General features: G+C 42.6%; 1 protein-coding gene across 2 annotated transcripts in view; it reads right to left on the bottom strand.

Annotated features, from left to right (window-relative positions):
• The window catches only part of syne1a (spectrin repeat containing, nuclear envelope 1a), a 178,765-nt gene that overhangs the window by 28,790 nt on the left and 129,863 nt on the right, over window positions 1–20,112 (bottom strand). For both annotated transcript variants that reach the window (XM_062044566.1, XM_062044564.1), the window contains 38 exons: window positions 19,674–19,817; window positions 18,169–18,384; window positions 16,505–16,645; window positions 15,607–15,720; window positions 15,362–15,523; window positions 15,071–15,265; window positions 14,816–14,989; window positions 13,309–13,500; window positions 12,768–12,899; window positions 12,478–12,578; window positions 12,251–12,401; window positions 12,041–12,169; window positions 11,797–11,970; window positions 10,910–11,125; window positions 10,575–10,676; window positions 10,038–10,157; window positions 9,724–9,924; window positions 9,475–9,648; window positions 9,262–9,393; window positions 7,075–7,271; window positions 6,863–6,995; window positions 6,591–6,773; window positions 6,099–6,248; window positions 5,833–6,009; window positions 5,612–5,767; window positions 5,107–5,262; window positions 4,854–5,024; window positions 4,639–4,772; window positions 4,360–4,564; window positions 3,179–3,361; window positions 2,955–3,101; window positions 2,713–2,867; window positions 2,501–2,648; window positions 2,333–2,427; window positions 2,007–2,244; window positions 1,672–1,866; window positions 1,094–1,219; window positions 436–591 (listed from right to left, as the gene is read on the bottom strand). In XM_062044566.1, the coding sequence (XP_061900550.1) occupies window positions 436–591; window positions 1,094–1,219; window positions 1,672–1,866; window positions 2,007–2,244; window positions 2,333–2,427; window positions 2,501–2,648; window positions 2,713–2,867; window positions 2,955–3,101; window positions 3,179–3,361; window positions 4,360–4,564; window positions 4,639–4,772; window positions 4,854–5,024; window positions 5,107–5,262; window positions 5,612–5,767; window positions 5,833–6,009; window positions 6,099–6,248; window positions 6,591–6,773; window positions 6,863–6,995; window positions 7,075–7,271; window positions 9,262–9,393; window positions 9,475–9,648; window positions 9,724–9,924; window positions 10,038–10,157; window positions 10,575–10,676; window positions 10,910–11,125; window positions 11,797–11,970; window positions 12,041–12,169; window positions 12,251–12,401; window positions 12,478–12,578; window positions 12,768–12,899; window positions 13,309–13,500; window positions 14,816–14,989; window positions 15,071–15,265; window positions 15,362–15,523; window positions 15,607–15,720; window positions 16,505–16,645; window positions 18,169–18,384; window positions 19,674–19,817 (6,075 nt within the window). The remainder of the gene's footprint in view (window positions 1–435; window positions 592–1,093; window positions 1,220–1,671; window positions 1,867–2,006; window positions 2,245–2,332; window positions 2,428–2,500; window positions 2,649–2,712; window positions 2,868–2,954; window positions 3,102–3,178; window positions 3,362–4,359; window positions 4,565–4,638; window positions 4,773–4,853; window positions 5,025–5,106; window positions 5,263–5,611; window positions 5,768–5,832; window positions 6,010–6,098; window positions 6,249–6,590; window positions 6,774–6,862; window positions 6,996–7,074; window positions 7,272–9,261; window positions 9,394–9,474; window positions 9,649–9,723; window positions 9,925–10,037; window positions 10,158–10,574; window positions 10,677–10,909; window positions 11,126–11,796; window positions 11,971–12,040; window positions 12,170–12,250; window positions 12,402–12,477; window positions 12,579–12,767; window positions 12,900–13,308; window positions 13,501–14,815; window positions 14,990–15,070; window positions 15,266–15,361; window positions 15,524–15,606; window positions 15,721–16,504; window positions 16,646–18,168; window positions 18,385–19,673; window positions 19,818–20,112) is intronic.

Raw genomic sequence — 20,112 nt, 5'->3', positions numbered from 1 at the left:
TATTAATAATAAAAAAGACATCATTATATTACATATCTGATTAATTATTATTATTATTAGTATTATGTAAATAAATATCACTAATTTAACAACAAAAAATACAAGCAAAATGAAATGAATAATTTAACAATAAATTGAATAAACTGTGTACAAAAATATATATATCTTTAACCTTTTTTTATGCAGAAATATCCTATTGATAATAAGAACCTCTTTCACAAGGGAGTCCTACCACACAGATTCATACACCAGGGTGGTGGCACTGGGAGCAACACGGGTGTGTCTTGCACAAGGACATGACGGTAACTAGGAAGGCTGAAGCAGGATTCGTACCAGTAACCCTCAAGTTTTTGGATGACCAATCTACCATCTGAGCCACCCAGCCCCAGGAAATAAACCAAAAATGTATGCACTAGCAGAATTATCTAACTTTACCTGATGGCACACCTCTTCCCATTGGCCCTGGAGAAGCTGGATGCGCTCCTGAAGGACTGTGACATCATCGTTGCCGACCACGCCCACCAAGGAGTCCCTCAGGAGAAACAAGGAAGTGAGATCATCGCTCCAGCCCTTGACACTGCTCTCCAGCTCCTGCATGCACATTACATGACATGTTCAATAGAGAAGGTTCACACTTGGTGTACAGTCAAAGTCAAAGTCTTATGATTACCAAAAAAAAGCAGGAAGAAAAACATAAATGATGGAAATGGTACATCACCTTGCATCTCTTCCTCCTCCCCTGTCACTGTGATGGGTTCTCTTTGCTGCAATCATGTGTGGACCAGGCACACACAAATGTATGCATTTATGCATCCACCACCCTTACATCACCCTCACTGCGCATGGACCCCCGCCCTCTTTTTTACCCCGCGCCCTCTTTTCTTCCCTCTCCTGTGCAGCTTTAGTCCTCCCTCAAGGGGCCTGAGCATCACATCTGAGCAGTAACCACCCTTAGCAACCTGAGTTGTCCTTACAGAGTGTAATTTAAGTCTCATAAAAGCTACAATAACAACATCCGAGCAGGTCAAATAATGACCTTGCTTATCTTATGGCTGTGCCTTATTAACAGGATATTGAGTGCCGCTATCATCACCTTGCATCTCATCTGCTCGGAGTGCAGCTCCTCGTGATGGTCAGGCAGCGCCACAGACAGCTTCCTCTTAAAGGCCCTCAGCTTCTCCAGCGAGGCATCAATGCCTTTCTCGCATCGCTCCCAATTCTACACAAACAGCACAAAAAAAGCACAGATTCAGTTGTGAGTTTTTGGGAGGTTCTGTTCCAAAGGGTGCAGATTAGTTATTTTTAGAACATGAAAGGGAGGTATACATCTGGGGAAAAGAGGATCATATTTAGCAAGGAATGCTGCAGCAAAGTAGCATTCACTAAGGAGACACAACATTAGGTACACCTGTTCAATCTAGAAAGATACAGAGCAGTACAGCATATACTGTACACCCACAATAATATATGACCTTTTTTGCATGTCATTGTTAGTTGCTTTATATTAAAACTTTTTTCTTGCAATTGTGCCCAATACAATTATATTATTTTATATTCAAATGTGTAATACTATCAAACCTGACTTACATTTTGTTCTCAACTATTTTCTATAAGGTGCAAGAACAGAGCAGCTAAAGTGTGTGTAAAATGTTGGGTCCAGTTGAACCTAACCTTAAGCAGACCATGCAGCTCCTTCCTCTGCTGGTCCAGGCGTTGGTGGGCATGTCTCCACCTCTCCTGGATTTCCATCAGCTCCGTCTGCAGCCTGGACTCTGCCAGGGCGTCGACCGACAGCAGCAGGCTCCTGCCGGCCTCCACTGTCACGATGTAGCCTCCCTGCTGCCTCTGGAGGACACGCTGTCTAAGCTGCAGGAGCGAGGACAAGGGGAATGGACCGAGGGGGTATAGGTTAACTAAGGGAGTCTACGGTTATAGATGGGGTGAAGGTTTATCAACATTGAATTAGTTAAAGGATATCTCTACTCCTCCATGTTATTATTACATACTTGTATCTGATCCAGTAGGTTTCTAGCCTGTTGCAGAGTGACTGGTTCTCCTCCCGGCTGATGCACGTCCAGGTCGCTTGACACTTCCTGCAGCCAGCGGAGCAGTTTTTCGGACATTTCGTGGTAGGTCTGCCACTGATGGAGCAGACTGTCAATAATGCCTCTTCGCTGCTGGGCCCGCCTCACTACACCCTGCCACTGATTAGCCAGCAAAGCCAGCTTGACACTGAAGTCGTCTCTGTTAATTAGGGGCCAACAAAAACATCTCAATGTAAGCAGATACAGGAGATGCTTTCACAAGGTGTTGTCATGGGTTTTTAGGTTACCCATCATCCACTTGTCCTTGGTCCAGCATGCGATGGCCATCGCTGATAATAGAGTAGAGAATCTGCTGTTGGCTGAACATCTCTGCTTGGAACAACTGCAAATGTAAAAAAAAACCATGATAACACTGACACATTTGCCACGCAAAAACTACACAATGCCTTTCTGACCTCATGCTCTCGCTGCTGCTCCAGCAGACTCTCGTGGTTGCCTGAAACCTCTCCAGCCAGTTTCTGCTCTGTCTGAGACAGGAATTCCATCCATGCTTCGCATTTCTGCAGGAAGCTCTGGTGCAGGAGTAGCACTGCCTGCAGTTTACTGGAGTGGGATGCACGTTTTGGTGACAGATGTCATGCCACTACAATCATTAGCAATCGTGTACCTGAACTTCTCGCTAAGGTGAGCCGAGTGGGACGTCCACGCTCTATTCAGACTCTGCAGGCGCTTTAGATCTCTGTCGCTGACTGGCAGTCTGTACATGAGCATGTTGACGCGCTCCAGGTCTGGAGAGAGGCTGCTGAGCTTGGACAGAACAGCCTGGGAACAGCACACGGACAGTCATCAGTCCAGATGACATAAACCAAAGAAGTGCATAGACATACTGTACAAATAAGTATTTATTACCTTCAGTTTTTCCATACGTGTCTGAATCTCACTAAGCGCTGGCGAGCCAAGCTGGTCAGACTCCTTCAACACTTCTGCAGCCTCAGCAGCCGTATGGACAAGCATGTCCAATTGCTCCCTGAAGCCCTCACAGGCCCGACATCCGGACTAGTCAACAAACAAAATGACCATCCCAACACTTTCTTGATGTTTTATTCTAACTATACTCCTCCTTCACTACCTACCTGCAGCACATCCTGCTGCCTGTGGAGGGCATGCATAAGTGCTGACAGGCGATGCGTCAGCGACATGTGGTCCGACTGGAGAGCAGCAAACGAGGGGGCGTCCACTCGGGTCCTAAGTTGCTCTCCTAATGCTTGCAGCTGCTGCAGGGAACACTGTATGGATTGTTGCTCACCAATACACTCCTGCAAAACCAGTCCCATAATTGGAAGTGAGTTAGTTTATTATACACTTTATTACAAGTCACAGTCACTGTAATATTTGAATATGGCTGTGGTATGAAAAAGGCACAAACAGAAAAGCACAAGATTCCTAATTTACAGGGTCTGAGAAGAGTATTAGGGTGAGCATTCCAGGATAAATCTCCCAGCAAGTCTCCACAAGCCCAGTGGGACACTAGAGCAGTGGTTCTCAAATGGGGGTACGCGTACCCCTGGGGGTACTTGAAGGTATACCAAGGGGTACGTGAGATTTTTTAAAAATGTCTGTCAAAAAGAACTGTGAAAAGAAATGCAACAATGCAATATTCAGTGTTGACAGCTAGATTTTTTGTGGACATGTTCCATAAATATTGATGTTAAAGATTTCTTTTTTTGTGAAGAAATGTTTAGAATTAAGTTCATGAATCCAGATGGATCTCTATTACAAACCCAAAGAGGGCACTTTAAGTTGATGATTACTTCTATGTGTATAAATCTTTATTTACAATGGAATCACTTGTTTATTTTTCAACAAGTTTTTAGTTATTTGTATATCTTTTTTTCCAAATAGTTCAAGAAAGACCACAACAAATGAGCAATATTTTGCAATGTTATACAATTTAATAAATCAGAAACTGATGACATAGTGCTGTATTTTACTTCTTTATCTCTTTTTTTCAACCAAAAATGCTTTGCTCTGATTAGGGGGTAGTTGAATTAAAAAAATGTTCACAGGGGGTACATCAGTGAAAAAAGGTTGAGAACCACTGCACTAGAGGACCTCTGTTGTGTAAATCATGAACCTGCCTATCTCTTCTTTACATGTTTTTATTGGATTGTATTGTGACTCTGAGGGGAATTGTAAATCACCTCACAATTTTGTCCAACAAACCCAATGAGATGCAAATTACTTTTCAGGCTCAGATGTATGAAAACACTTTTACCCTTCAGCTAAAGCTGAGTTAAAAAATTAAAACACTCACATCGCAGTCCTTCATCCAAGAAATACTCTCCTCTTCTGTGATGTCCCTGTCAATGGCGCTCTTGAGCAGGCGGTCAGCCCGCTCCTCCTGCCTCTGCACTGCATGGACGCAAGTACTGTACACTTCTTTATAATGCTGCCACAGCCCGAGCAAGGCCTTACTGCTCCTCAGCTGCTCTGAAATCTGCTCTAGTAGGTCGTTCCACCTGATGTAAAATGATGTACAAAATGTTAGTCTGTGCTAATGTGATTCTTAAACCCAGTGTTTTTTCAACTTTACCTCATGTTGACATCCCGTAGGGCTCTGTTGAGAGTTTCAGCGACACACGGGTGGCACTCGGTGAGGAGCTGCTGTGTTACAGAACCAAACTTGCACAGACTGCTTTCCTGCTTGTCCACTTCCTCTTGCAGGTTCTTTAAGAGTGCAAGTGACAATCAATCCAGTAAATTATCATACATGAGAACTTTCACAATAACGTTGTGCATTTAACTTACCTCCAGACTTTCCATCTGCTGCTGCACAGCTTCCAGGGAACCACTAACAAAGTGTAGCCTGGATACACAGTACCTCCCCTCCATCAGGTAGCCAATGATCTCCTCTGAAGCGCGTCTGTACAAGGTCCATTGTCCTAGCACCGACCGCAGACTCCCCTTTATCTGACTTATCTGATAGCAAATGGCAGGAAATATGTTATTTTAGCTTAGAATGAAAAGTCATCACTGATTTGTTGGAAATTAGCTCACTTACCATATGGTCCAAATGAGCCCAGGACTGGCTCAGTCCCTTGAGGGTCTCCTTAACAACAGAGCAGGCCTCTCCTTTCTTATCCTGGATGAGAGTGTTCCCTTGTTCCTCAGCCTTCTCTAGATCCTTCTCTTTGTCCTTAACCAATTCCTCTAACTCCTGAAAGAAGAACAATTTATTTCAAGGAAGAAACTAAAAGCAAGAATAACACTGACCCATACTGCCACCAAGCTTTAAGACTATGCTCCAGTCTTATAAGTGGCGGTAAAGCATATTAAATGTTTGGTGACAACTGCCACAAACAGCAAGATGTATCCCCATTTATGTATTAGCTTCATTGGCCCAACATGACCCAATGCAAGTAGACTGTAACAATGAAAAGTGAACAGAAAGTCCTTAATATGTACTTTTACCTGGATCTGCACCAAAATGCAGTGTGGCATCCATTTAAAAGTTTGCTAAAAATCAGATATGTTGTTTGTGCTTAAGGCTATGTTAGGAAACCAACCTGACAATCCTTAAGTGCATTCTGCACTGATGCAACATCCTCTATCCTGTGTTTCTTCTTTAATTTCTCCTCCTGGAGCGTCAACCATGTTTTTAAGGCCTGCACTCTGTTTTCATGCTCTAACCAACTTTCTAAAAGTCCTTCTAAATGCTGAATCTGAAAAGAAAAATAGACACAATTCAAATAAAAAGTCAGTCCAAAGGACACAAAGGACTGCTTACTTTTTCCGTAATGAGGCCTTGTAGTATCTGCCATCGTCTATTCATGGCTCCAAGGCTCTCTGCAAAGTCGGTTTTGTCACTCCGTTTTCCTTCCACGTCCTGACTGCTGATCTGCAGCACTGATTGGTTCACAAAGTCCACAGTTAGTTGCTTGCAGGTCAAGTCAATGCGGAAACCCTGTGAAAGACAATTGGGACATAATTAGAAGAGCTACAGTAGGAGGTGAGAAGTGGGAGCTGAAAGGTGGTTTCTTGTAAATGTTTTACCTTGTACTTCTGCAAGACATTTTTGACAACCTCTGAACCCACGACTGCAGCTATTTTGTCCTGATCTTCAACTATAATGTTCTCCATGAGTGAGATCCAACTTATCACCTCCGCTATGGCGTGCCGTGATGCCAGCTTTTCCATCTGCAGCTGAGATGGACAAAAGATGATTGGTTACAATGGTATTTTAATTCAAATCTTTTTTTTTTTATTAGGACACGGCATATTGATTAAGATATGAGCAAAAGCATCACAGTAAATATATGCCAGAATTAGCTACAATAGCTATATTTCAACTGTTGTCACAAGGCAGGCACCATTAAAACAGACAAATATTTAAATACAACGTCATACATACTTACATACTTAAATAAGAGCAACTATGCACTTTCACATGAGTGCAGGACTGGTTTGTCTATGTTTTTTGAAGGTTGGGTAGTTTTTAATATGAGTTGGTATAAGACGCATAAGAAAAGCATTTTCTCCCTATACCTGATGGAGCTTTTCTTGGACAACAGGAATGCGTGTGAGCAGCTCGGCCCACTGAGTGTCGATGTGACCTAGTGCTGTTCTCAGACCAGCTGTGTCTACTCTTTTTAGTCTTAACAGCTGGTTGCCTGTGCTCAGGACAGATGAACGAAGGGATGACTTAGCGTCCACCTCCTTAGAAAACTCCTGCAAGAAGCACAAGTGACATTCAGCGCTGTGTTTTACAATCACAGAAATCATTTTTAACTCTGATAATGGTTAATAAAGGACGCTACCAGGAAAGCACAGAGATGGTCTCTAACTGTCTCCAGTTCTTGAGGCACAGTGACTGACTGGGCTGTCCAAAACTCCAGTCTGTCCATAGCCAAACACAACCAGTGGCTCAACTCTGCAGACTCCCTTTGGTACCTGGGGCGAAAAATATTTAAAAAAACCTATGAAACAAAAACAAAAAAAGGTGCATGTCTTAACTTTGCCCAAACTTTACCTGCTCCAGTGTTTGAGAGTGGAGTCGAGGCGGTGGAGCTCCTTGTTGACTTTGGTGGTGGATGAGAGCCAGTGTTCTCCCAGCTGTGTTAACTGGTTCTCCAAGTCCAGACAGCTGACAGACAGAAGAAGCCTCTTGCCCTCCTCCAGAACCCGATAGAGTTGGGGCTGATGCTCAGTCAGGCTGGCCTTCAGACGCTAGAGGATCAAAGAAAGGACAGGTAAATAAAGACATTAAAGGGGGACCTGATGATGATTTTCATCTTTTCTGACTTATAAATGTTGGTGCAATGTTCAATAATCTTGTCAAACAACGCAGAAGCGTCAAATCATAAGGTTTATGCATTTTGGCGTGAGATTGCACGCAGTGGGATGCCTCTGCTTACGGGGTTTTGCAATCTGGCTACGTTGTGATGACACAATAAGGTGGACATACTTATCTGGACATTAGGTAAAGCTATCAGCCAGAGGGGGGAAAGCTATCAGCCAGAAGGGGAGAAGTTATGTATGAGACCAACTGAGTTTGAGGAAACGGTAGGATTAAGTATTATTTTCATTTATAGTGTCATGTGCATAATAACCCCAACATGTGATATGCAGTGATGTAAATACTGGTAAAAGCAGCTTTTTTCAATTCAGCTCTGAGTTGTTTAGAGAGTATGCAGGTGTACCTAATATTGTGAGCGGATAAATCTATAAAGTATATTTATGAAATTAATTTTTTACCATCTCTGGGAAAAAATAGCAGCAACGTTCGTTTTCAAGATATATATTTAACAGTAAACATTTTCAGAAGATGAATTATGATACTTTTAGAAAGGGTGGGGTATGGTTTCATTTGCAATCTGGGAACGCCTCCACAAACGAACATCTTGCAGACAGATTTAAAAAACAGGTTATAAATATGACTCTAGAGCAAAATTTATGCAAAAGGAATACCAAAGCATATCCAATACATATTATCTAGACCACAAGCAAGTGTTTTAAATGTAGATAAAAACATCATAGGTCTCATATAACTGTTATACTGTTTGTCTGAAAAGGACCTCTAATCATTGTAAATAACAATATGCATGCACTTGCTTAAAGGGTCTGTTACACATTCACACAGAAGCCCAGGGGCGCTAACTTTCAAACGTATTTTATGCAGTAGATCACACTTTTTTACGGCTTCAAGGACATAATGACATACACTACGTACATACAAAACACAGCAAATCTAAAATGAAACAAAATAAACACATTATTCTGTAGGATTTTTCAATGCTACTCTGTGAGTGACAGATGATAACAAACGACCACAGATAAAACACTGTTCGTCAACACTGTTCAATTATTGTAACATTTGTCAAGACACTTTAAGGACAACAAATATATCTTTCGCACAAAATAAAGTCCAAACAAAATTAAACAAAATAAACATAACAATTTATTCTGTAGTGACAGATGACAAAAAACGGCCACAACAGATAAAACAATGTTCGTCAACACTGTTCAATTATTGTAACATTTGTCAAAACGACAGGAGGTCCATCGATCGCTTTATTGAGCAAACCACAACACATTAGCATACAATTACTATACAGTTCAGCAGTCTCTCTCTCTTCTCGCCCCACTCTACCCCCTTCCTCTTCTTCTCCCTCCCTCCCTCCCCCTCCGCCACTGATGTGATTACGGCAATACATACATTTGGACAACTCCAACACCACACATAAAGTGTAAATGCCAGGTCGTTACACTATGATGCTGCTTACACCCAGCCAATCAATGCCATTAATAGCGTGTTGTGTGCGCATGTTGCTGTTTTGCTCGTAGTGCAGCAGACTTAAGAGGGGTAAATGCTTTTAACTCTTATTATGGTAATATGATCATTTTAAATTTTCTACAAAAACTCAGTAATTGTGAAAAATATAAACAATTTCAAAACAAAATATGTTCTGCTAAACCACTAATGGTAACATAGGCTAGCCAATTGTGTTCTTGTTATATTTGTTGGTATCAAAATATAACTTTGAGCAAGTTGCAAACACCCCCTTTAAGTCAAAACATATTATTTTAAAATCAAAAACCATTATGCTGGTACCTTAGTTTTTGTATGTAACACTTTTCATATGGTTGACAAATTAGTCTGTTTGCCTGCACTCATTTTGCGCAATTGATTTCCCATTGAGTCATGAGTGTTTCTTACCTGGTGGAGACTAATCCTCTCAAAGAGTCTCTCCTCCGTTTCCTCCACCAGGCCCACAGTGGGGATGCTGCACTCCACAGCCTCCAACTGTCTGCACAGAGCCTGGTAGTCTTCCACAAGTCTGCTCCATGACTAGTAGAGGGTAAAAATAGAATTTGTAATTAAAAATATGTTTTTATTAATTAATGCAGAACTCTTGAAGCTCATTTCCACCTCCAGTATGCCCTCCAGTTCCACTCCCCTCCTGTGAGCCTGCTTCAGGACACTGTGAGCTAAAGACATGGTCTCTTCCAGAGCCTGGCTTTCCTGCTGTGCCACCAAACCTGACACTTTAGTGTAAAAAGTCTGGGTCAGGATCATATGGCATTCAAGACTCTGGAAGAATTCCTGCAGGGAACACAAAAACATTAGTGGGTCCAAGATGGAGGTCAAAATGAGCGGGTGGAAATAAATCCAACTAACTTTGTGTTTGTCCAATAACATTTGGACCTCGACGACAGAGGCTACCGTCATCTTCTGGTCTGCAGCCATCTTGTCCTGAGCTGTGTCTACCAGATCTGTGAGATCGCGGAGCGCAGCTTCGTACCGAGCCTTCAGCGACAAGGCTCGATTCAGGCCGCTGCGCCTGGAGCCCACCATCAGCAGCAGCTCTTCATATGCATCCTGCACCCAGTCATCATCATGTCATTAAAATGTATTACCGTAAACGCTCCAATTAACGCTTTGGCCTCTTTGCGGTTTAGGTAAAACACCCCGGCTATAATTTGTTGTTTTACCTGCAATTTGAGAAGTTCCTGGTGGGAGAGTCGGTCAGATTGGGGTCCTTGAGCTTTGGTTTTCAGCTCAGTCACTCTCTGCTCAAACTCCTTCAGACTGTCCTCTACCTCTGATAATGTCTACACAAAATGCACAATGACAATTAACATAAGAGCAATATCACGCTAATTATAACCCATCCATTTTAAATGGACACAGCTGTAAACTCACTGGACACTTCATTAGGTACACCTGCACAATAAGATTACATATTTTCACCCCAAAAACAAGATAAAAGAAGCTAAATAATCAAATATGTTGGGTGTATGTGGTAAACAGTAGAACTACACGGCATCATGTTCATTCTCATAAAAGTACCACTGCAAATCACAGCCACAATAATATCTATATTTTCAAATGAATAGCTCTCTAAACCATGCAGTTGTAGCTAATAAATTGGCTAGTGAGAATATGTGAGGAGAAGGATCGGGTGTATGCCTTCAATTGATTATTGTACTGACAAACATTTAAATTTTTTTCTGTGGTCGGCATCGAACCTCAATCTGCTTGGCTGCAGGCCGCTCCACTGTCGCAGCCATCTTTTGTAGCAGCATATCCTTACTCTCATTCAAAGCTGTGAATAGCATCCGAAGTTCGTTCTGGTAAAAAGAGATCAAGCAGAGTTGAAATGGAAGACACGCTTACTCTCACACGCGCACGCGCATACGCACACACACACACACACACACACACACACACACACACACACACACACACCACACACACACACACACACGCACACACACACACACACACACACACACACACACACACACACACAGACACACAGACACACACACGCAGTGTAACAATGTAACATTTCGTAAGTTACCTGGATGTTTAAGTGCTCCTGGAGTCTGTCCCTCATGGTGTCACAGTGCTGTTCAAGGGTAGAATCCAGTAGCCCCATCCTCTCCTGCAGACCCTCCAGGGTGTCCTCCATCAAAGCTCGCTCCTCACCTCCACACAGGCGGCCTGCTCCTCCACCCAACAGGTCTCTGCACTGGTTCATCTCTCTGCTCATGTCCTTCAGATCTTTAGTTGTGTACTGCGCAGACAAACGACAACATTACTAACTCACCTTATTGTACACCAACTAAATATTATAAAATTATAAATAACACTTTTGTAACCTTGACTCACTGAAAATAAATGTTTTATGGATTGGTATAGTTTGAATTTTGAATGAAAGCTGTGTCAAATCAGTATTTTGTGACATGCAACTTGAACAGTCGCGTCATTTAAAAACACTTTAATACTATAAACAAAATTATAACTAAGTAACAAATTCAACAATATGAAATTATTTGTACCAAAACCAGCATCATTACAGAACAGAAAATGTGCAACTAAAACAACCAGCTTCTGTTTTAATATTGATGTTCAGAATTCCGGGTTCACGAATGCACCTCGCTCGTTATGACTGGTGCAAAATAAGGAAATGTTATGTTGCCATTGTGGCGAGCGTTACGGCGAAACGTGTGTGCTGTGTTGGATTTGAGCATTGCTGTTGGCATGTTAAAGTCTGCAATAAAGTTTAAAAAGAGCATCAGATCTTGTTTGCATCTGTTGAGAGGCTACATTATTTACAAGACATGACTTGCACAATATCTCTTTTTAGCTCCTGTGGCAGGAGGCTGAATCTGCATTAATTAAGCAATGAAATGAGGCACGCATAGCTACTTTTTTTGTGGTCTTGTCATTTTCCCTTGGTCTTACTTCGAGACTTGTGAGCTTTGACTCTGTGTCTTCAGACAGTAGCACAGGTCCGGAGAGCATCTCGTTTTCAGCAGCATCCAACCAGGTGGAGGCTGCTGACACGGCAGTATACAGCATCTGTTGCAGTGTCGCTGCCACTGAGGAGAGCGCCAGTTTTCTGTCACTGGTCTCTGCCTGCAGGAATTCACTGGTGAATCAAAAGCCAAGTTGGGAATTATATATGGGTTAGAAATCACTGCTTTACCTCCTCAGTAATTCTTTCCAACGTCTGGCTGCACGCCTCAAATAAAGCCATCGGCGAGCTTGAGTCCTGGCTGTTGGACCCCCCCCTGAACACCATGCTTGGACTAGTCAGACGGGACCGGTGGACGATCTGCACACAAGAATGACAGTGAAGATTACTGAGACATACCACATATGAAAGTTGGACACATGCATGGCGAGGGGAAAGTACCGGGCTAGACTGATCCTGTTCCAGTGTGTTGAGAGAGAGCTGCAGCTTGGTACTCTGATCTTTGTTCAGGTTCTCCCAGCGTTGTCTCAAGTGGTCCACGGGAGACAGGCTCTGCGTCTCCAGCAACACTCCTATAGGGAGAGACACCTCACTACAGAAAGAAGTAAAACGGTGTATTACAAAATTATTTGTTGAAATTATTAAAAACAATAAAATAGATGCTCTACCTATCCCCATTTGGTGTGATCTGTTGATTGTGTAAATCTTCCCCAACACTGGCTACAGACTGAAGCAACCTCCTCTGCTCAGCAACATGCTCCTGCAGCTCCTACAAGCACAAAAATAAATGAAAATGTATGTAGGTAAACAACTACAACGTATCCCACAGAATATCTTCTGCGATTTGTCATGCAATGCCATAAGTAAGTGTTGGTCAATTATTGAATGATCAAAAAATAGCACATAAAACTGATGTTAACGTTTGAATATATATTTCAAAGGCCATTTATTCTCTTACTCTCTGGCGTAGCAGGTTGTTATGATGCTGCTGTGTGCGTGACAAACGAGCCTGGGAGAGCCAATCCTGCATGTTGGGGCTCTGCGAAAGCGTCGAGTCTGGCTCACTGTCATCCTGCTCCTGCAAAGAACCCTGGGAACAAGCCACAGAAGTGTCAGGAAGCGGTGAATAGATGCTATTTCTAGCATGTTTATTGAAGCAAGTTCAAATGGCCACCAACTGTCATTATTGATTCAGTCCAATATTAACAGTTGTAGAATTGCCAGGAACAAAGTGAACGTATTATACAGTGGTTCGCTTTAGCACAAGTTAGCATCGCATTGTCTGAGAGGCCCTTTATGAGGCGCACAAGCTCTTGTTGTTGTTCCACAGTGGAAAACTGCATATTTATACAAGGACGTTGACCTTTTGTTTTTGTACAATGCTATCTTTGATGCTAAACACAACACGATTAAAAGAGCACACAGTTGGCACACAGAAGGAGATTGAAGTGAATTAAACAGGGAAGAACTGTAACATATGACATATGGCATCAGCTGACCTGTATGTCCACCTGTTTGTCCTGCAACATTTGCTGCAGCTCTACCAAGCTTTCTTTCAGAGAGCGCAGTTTAAAAGTGAGCTGCTCCGCCTCACCCTTGGTCTCGGCCCTTCCCTCTAAAAGTAAGCTCTCGCTGTGCACCGACAGCTCGGAGAGATACGACACCTTCTGCTCGATCTCGAACAGCATGTTCTGGAGAAAAACAACATAAATGCTTCTATGAATGATTTGTTTGGGGTCTATTTTTTTTCAACTACACCCTCCTTCCCCATGTGCACACACTGGGAATGTTTTGTATTTACAAATAATGTAAAGAAAAGAGCAGGGTATTGTTGATTGTAGCACTTTTTTAAACTATTCTGATATAAGGGCTCTTGGCTAAGATTGCAACATTCCCAGACAATACCAAGTGTCTCCATTGAGTTGTTCCTTTCATTTCAAGCAGCCCACTGCTTATCTATGGGACGATAGAGAGCCTTGCTGCCACAAAAACCCTCAATAAAGCTTTGAAACTGAAATTCCAAAAAGCCCATTCTTCTTTTTCAACCAGGAACGAGGCAACATTTGCATTTAAAAAGCAGATACATCTCTCAGTCTGGCATGGAAGTGCAGTAACAGAAAATAATGTTATGGTGTTTCAAATACTGTACTTCCATTGTAATGTAACAAATCATAAAAAAAGACACTATGGTTGTTTAAATGAATACATAGACTAAGACACAGACTAAGCTCAGATGCAAAACACACACGCACATAAACATCCCATTATTATGGCAGCTAAGACAATTATGGTCCATTATAGTGACAATGTTGTCAGAATTTGCATTGTCTAGTCATAAGTATTTGACATTAAATCAGTGCTTCTCACTTATTTTCTGTTATGACCCTCCTAGGAAGAAGAAAATATTTTGCGCCCCTCCACTCTCCACCATGACTATAAATTGTATAATTTGTTTAAAAAATTGTTATAACTATACCTCTGCATAACATTGTGAGTTTATTAACATTAAAGGAAACAACACACGGGCCTTTCCGCGTTTCCCACCGTGGTTACAGTGAAGCCAAGTGCTACATACGCTTCGCCATATTTTAGTACGGAAAAAAAAACCATGTTCCTTGAGGTCACACACACCCCCGGCATCGCACCACGGCCGCCCCACTATTTAAGAAGGACTGTATTAAATAATGACACATGATTGTGTATCTGTGGTCTCACAGACACAAAAAGTTACCTTACAAACGGAAAGACCAGGGGAATGACAGGAATGTTAGGTGGCCCAGCGACCATATATGGAGATAAGATCCAAACTACTATGACCTCATTTTTTGTTCTGACTCCAATAGTGTAACGGAATGAATGAGTCAAGTGAATAACTTTGTTTTGAGGCTAAATTTGGTAGTTTTAGAAGTAAAAGTAACAGTGATATCATCAGTTGATGTATTATCTAGCATGTTGCATGCTGTCAACTGAATTCAGGGCCAATACAATGCAAAGCCAATGTGTCACCTGGCAGTCAATGAGCTGCTCCTCCATGTCCAAATCATCACTTTGGAGCTTAAGCACTGAGCTGAGGGTAGCACGAGTGCTGAGCAGCCAGTGGTCGAGCTCCTCGGCCTCGCTGTGGTAACGCTGCAGGGCCTGCTCCTGTCGCTGCTCCTCTAGCTGCTCGCTGAGCTTCTCCTGTTTGACAGAGGAAGCGGGATGATGTTGAATACATCTGCAAGCTCATTAAAAAGAGGTTGATCACTGATGACCGATCACCTCCAACAGCTGGCGCTTTCCAGAAGCCTTCATTCTAATGGTGGCCATTCTCTCCTCGAGCACGGTTAGGGTAGACTGCAGAGCCAGCCGGTCAGAAGCCTCGCCGTCACTGTCGTTGTCGGCCAGCTCCTCCGAGAAACATGTCTGCAGTTCACCGATCTCATCTTGCAGCATCAGTATCTCGTCCATCAGAGCCTGTAAGATGAGGAATGAGTCACTACCATAAATAAAACAATAAAAAAAGCCATCTGCAGGATGCCTTTAAGAAGCATGGGTGCAGCCGTCTCTTACCTGATGTGTCGCCATCTGGCTCTCTGGGCTCTTGTTGGAATCCAGGCTTTCGCTGAGTGCTGTTTCGGCAGACTCCATTTTCGTGGAAATAGACTGGAGGGACTCCTGATAATGCTGCTGCCGCTCCAGGGCTTCATACAGACTCTTCTGTTTCTCACTTATCTAAAGACGACAGGGCGGTGAATCTCAAAAAGATTACTTGAATAAAGAGTTGATTTGAGGCGCTGCTGGTGGATCAAATGTACCACTGTCTTGAGTGTTTCCCAAGATCTCTGCAGATCATCCAGGTTAGCAGTGCTGCTCTCCATACACGGGTCATAGAGTTCCTGCAGGGGGGCTCGATTTAGACCGCCTCCACCCTGTGGCATGAGAAGACACTGAGTATAGCGTGCACATGTTGATCTAAACTAACTATTCCATTAAACCATCCTAATCCTGCACACTCTGGGCAAGAACTCACATCTGAGGACTGTTGTTGATTTCACTTGCAGCATCTGACTAAGGTCTCATGAGCTTACTTTCCAGTCATGATACAAACCCTCATTTCAGTTGACCTATCCCTGCCATACAGTTATCTAAAATAATCAATTACTAATTAGTTAGTAATTTAGTGATGAAAAAAAATTGTGCCGTAAAGAAAACCAGGCAAAATATCACAACCCTGGAGGCCGCTGAGTTTACAGATGCATATCTCATCATTACATATGACGAGTTAATATAGTAACAGCATATTAACAAAAATCACAGTAAAGTGATGGAATACATTTCCAGGGTTCAAAAATGTTGGATTTGATGGGAGGTGAAAAAAAAATGGAGTGTAGGGATGGGCATTTTATTACATTTCCTTGATCGATTAATTGGTAAAAATAACAATGGATTAATTCAATAAATTGTTATAATATTAACATTTTTATATAATAATTATTTATTTTAACATTTTCTCTGTAGTTGAGACTGAATCAAAAAGCACCCCTCTGTTGGTTGCAAAAATTAAAGGCACTTCTTTTTTTTACTGATGAATCAACAATTAATTGATTAACCCCTAACGAATGATTATTATGCCAATCCCCATTGGAAGGTGAGGATGTGAAGAGCTGTCAGGTCAAGCAGGGTTAAGCAAGTTACCAGGGGCTAAGGCAGTACCTGTTTGAGAGAAGCATCAGCGTTAGTCACAGGGGAGGGTGAGCGGCAGGCAGGGGGAGAGGAGACCTCGCTGTTGGTGCCCTCCTCCCCTGACTCCTCAGTCACAGGGGAGAGGAGCGTGTGGCAGCGGCCTGCTGTCATCTAACCACAGCACATCACACCAAAAGAAGGAGGCATAGGCAGGGGGGACAGGAACACAGGAAGGGAAACAAACAGGAAAAGGGTCGGATAAAAAGAGTGAGACACCAGAAGAGAGTACGAAAAGGAAGTGCAAGAAAAGGTTTTCAAATCAAAGTGGGAGTGCAGGTTAAGCAGGTTGTTGCGGACACACTGTTTAATAATTGTGTGCACGTTGCAATCAAAGTCCATCCCATCATGTTGTGTCCTACTATTGCAGTAAAAACACACCAGTCACTGAATGTGTACATAATGTTGTCTCCATGTACACTTCCTGCAGTCATCAATATGCTTGTAATGATATTAGCACACAATCTCAGGCCTATTAGTCGAAGATAGTTTTAGATAATTCTCTTTTAAGTACTAGGAACTAGAAACATAATGTTTAGAAATGAAAGATGCCTCTAAGAGCCAACATATTGAAACAATACACACTCAAATTATGGCATTAGCTGCCCGAAAAAGTGTCCCAGTTGTCTGTGAGCCTGCTTGCCTGCATGAGCAGAGAGACAGTGTTGAAACATGAGCCAAATCCTACTGTGCTGCTTTTTGGCACTTTACGCACAACTTGGCTAAAGTCACTCAGCACCTTGTTAAAAATTTGCTTTCCCGGGTTTTATGATGCAATGCAGTGCAATGGAGGACAAAAATAAGTCAGTTCTGCAGGCGCACAGTCACTAGGTCAAAGTCAGACGATCCTCCATGCTGGCACTTAAACACACACACACGCTGTGATATCCTGTTTCCAGGCCTGCTAATGGGCCAAGAACACAACAAGCAGCAAACACAGTGACATGACGATGGAATCTAAGTCGGACAAAATAATTTCAGATGTGCAAACGCACCAGGATAATAAATGACAAAGCCAAAAAAAAGTAAAGCAGCGCACCGCCAGGAAGCATGAACTACATTGAAAATAATTCTAAAGAACAAGAAAAAAAAGAAAGAATTAACGAATATGCTGTCCCTACACTATACACACCTAAAGCCCATCTTAAACCAAAAAGAATACATCGAAATATGACTATACAATTGAATTAATCTAAGTTGTTGTTTCTTCAATTATCACAAAATATACATTTTGTGTCAAAATTTGGGAAAAAAAACACAAATAAGATTATTGTTGTCGAAAAGCTTGCATGCCAAAATTCAACAAATATAAAGCGGATCAAACAAAATAAAAATGAATAAATATAACATTAAAATGTGATTTCTTAACTGTCCATGCTTGTCATTGTGCTTTTCACTGTGCTGTAGCATCGTAAACTAATAATACACAAAAAAAGTTAAAGTGGTCTTTGGCCAAAAGTACGTTTGTTGGCAGTTTTGATATACTTTTGGACCAATAAAACCAGTTAAAACAATAAAGACATAAGCAATTGCATTTGCTGGTGTTGCATTCAAATCCAACGGTGGCCTAAGACTTTAGCACAGAACTGTATGTTTACTTCTTTGGGATACACACTATGAGGGGCTCAGCCACTCACCATGACGACAGAGGGGTGTGCAGGAAGCTGTTTGTCGCTGGCTCCAACACTAGGCAGCTCCTCGTCGCTCAGCTCGTCCACGCCGTCCAAGAGACTGTCCACCTCGCTGACGGTCAGCAGCATGGTGGCGTGTTTGGCCTTCACCGTCAGCATCTTGCACTTGGAGTGGAGCGATGCGATCTGCTCCTGGTAGCCACGGATCTTCTGGGCTAGCTCCTGTCAAAACATAGCCCCCACGTAAACACACATCGGAAGAGAACCCCCCCACGGGTCAGAGAGGGTGGTTCAGTCCACAATGGATGAGCAGTAGTTCCTGGTTAACAGAAAGGGTCTCGCTGAGTTGGCTCCACGTTGAATGAGGCGTTGGTATGCGAGAAAAAAACGGAGCATTGTCTTCTCTGCTTAGCCTCTCTCTTGCTTGTGGCTTCACACAGTTAGTGCAAAGAAAGAGAATAGCTCTGCCTCCCTCTCCCTATTCCTCTCGCTCTCTTTCTCCTCTGTATCGCTGAGCGAATCAGAGAATGGAGCAGGCGGTGACTCAGAGTCCCGATCAGGCCAACAGGAAGGATGTTTTCTTGAGAGAAAAGAGACTCTTGCAAATATTTTTTTCAAAATTCCTTAGACCCTCCCTCTCTTCCACATAGGCAAAAGTACAAGGAAAAAACAGGAAGTGATGTCACTAAGTATACCCCTCCTCTTCGCTTCCCTTTTGCCCCAATCATCCGGGCAGATTCCTTAACAAAAGAGAGCAGCAAGGCGAGAGGGAGTGTTCGGAAGAGTGACATAGATGGTGTCAGATTTCAGCTATGGTATGAGCCTCCTCCTCCTGTTCCTCCACTCTGAGTGCCGCAGATGGTCAATGCACATATAATCAGGTCATGTGACTAACTAGGCCAGCAGAGTAGTGGCTACGCGCTCAGCTTAAGAGGCCCGTGCAGACATCAACGCTCTGTAGTGATAGCATAAATGAGGCAGGAGCAGGCTGAAAATAGTATGAAATATAATAACATGCTTCCAGGGAATTTAGTCCCTTTGCTTCAGTTTGTTAAACACACACACTGCACTCTGCCGCTTTAAAGTTGGTGATAACATACTGCAGGTGAATGGAACCATGCACACTGTATCAGACAGGATTCTGTACATTAGATAAAGTGTGGGCTGCTTATAAAGGCACAGAACAACTTTTTTAAAGTCACTGCCAGCAGAGCGTTATGTGAGGAGAGCGCATGCATCCTCAATGCAATGTTGCAACTGTGATTTTATACTTATGCAGTGTATTTCCTGTCCCTACATTTTGATAGAGTAGTGCAGGAAATGTGTAATCCTTCAACTTCCTCTGCTCTTTGAGGTCTATCTGTCACCAACTGAAAATCAACAACATTAACAATGCTCAGTTTTGAGAGGCGTTACTTTGACAATATTACTGTATCCTAAGGAGAGCTGTTTCTAATAATTCCATGCATTTGTATGACATACAATACACATCAACAAGAGCAAGGCCTCACCTCATGGTGCTGTATCTGAGCCTGAAGCTCCTGAATGTTGCTGGTGCACACGGGTCTGTCCTGAATGATGTGGTGGGCTTCTTCTATCAACCGCTGCAGGTTCTTCACCTCCACTTGATATTGCTCATACTGCACCACAGCCTCCTGGCAAACACATGGCATTGAATAGTGAGATAGTATTTTTGTTAAGTTGTTTATCCTTTAGATCGTCTCCGTGGACACATCCTTAAGTGACTAATCTTTGCTACAATGAGCTTAAAAGCAAATCAGCCCAGAACCAGAGGATTTGAGGGTAATACCAGTCTGAAGGGGCTTGAAAACAAACCCAGATATTCATGAAAAGGCCTGCTTGGACACGGAAACTTAATTTAAGACATAACAACGATGTAAACCAAAGGTGTTCAAAGTGGAAAAAGTTTGGATGTCCCCGGTTTACACT

This window comes from Entelurus aequoreus, linkage group LG04 (assembly GCF_033978785.1).
Source record: "Entelurus aequoreus isolate RoL-2023_Sb linkage group LG04, RoL_Eaeq_v1.1, whole genome shotgun sequence".
NCBI classification, from domain to species: Eukaryota; Metazoa; Chordata; class Actinopteri; order Syngnathiformes; family Syngnathidae; genus Entelurus; species Entelurus aequoreus.
The sequence above is the reverse complement of the archived record's forward strand: the minus strand, read 5'-3'. Positions and strand labels throughout refer to the sequence as shown.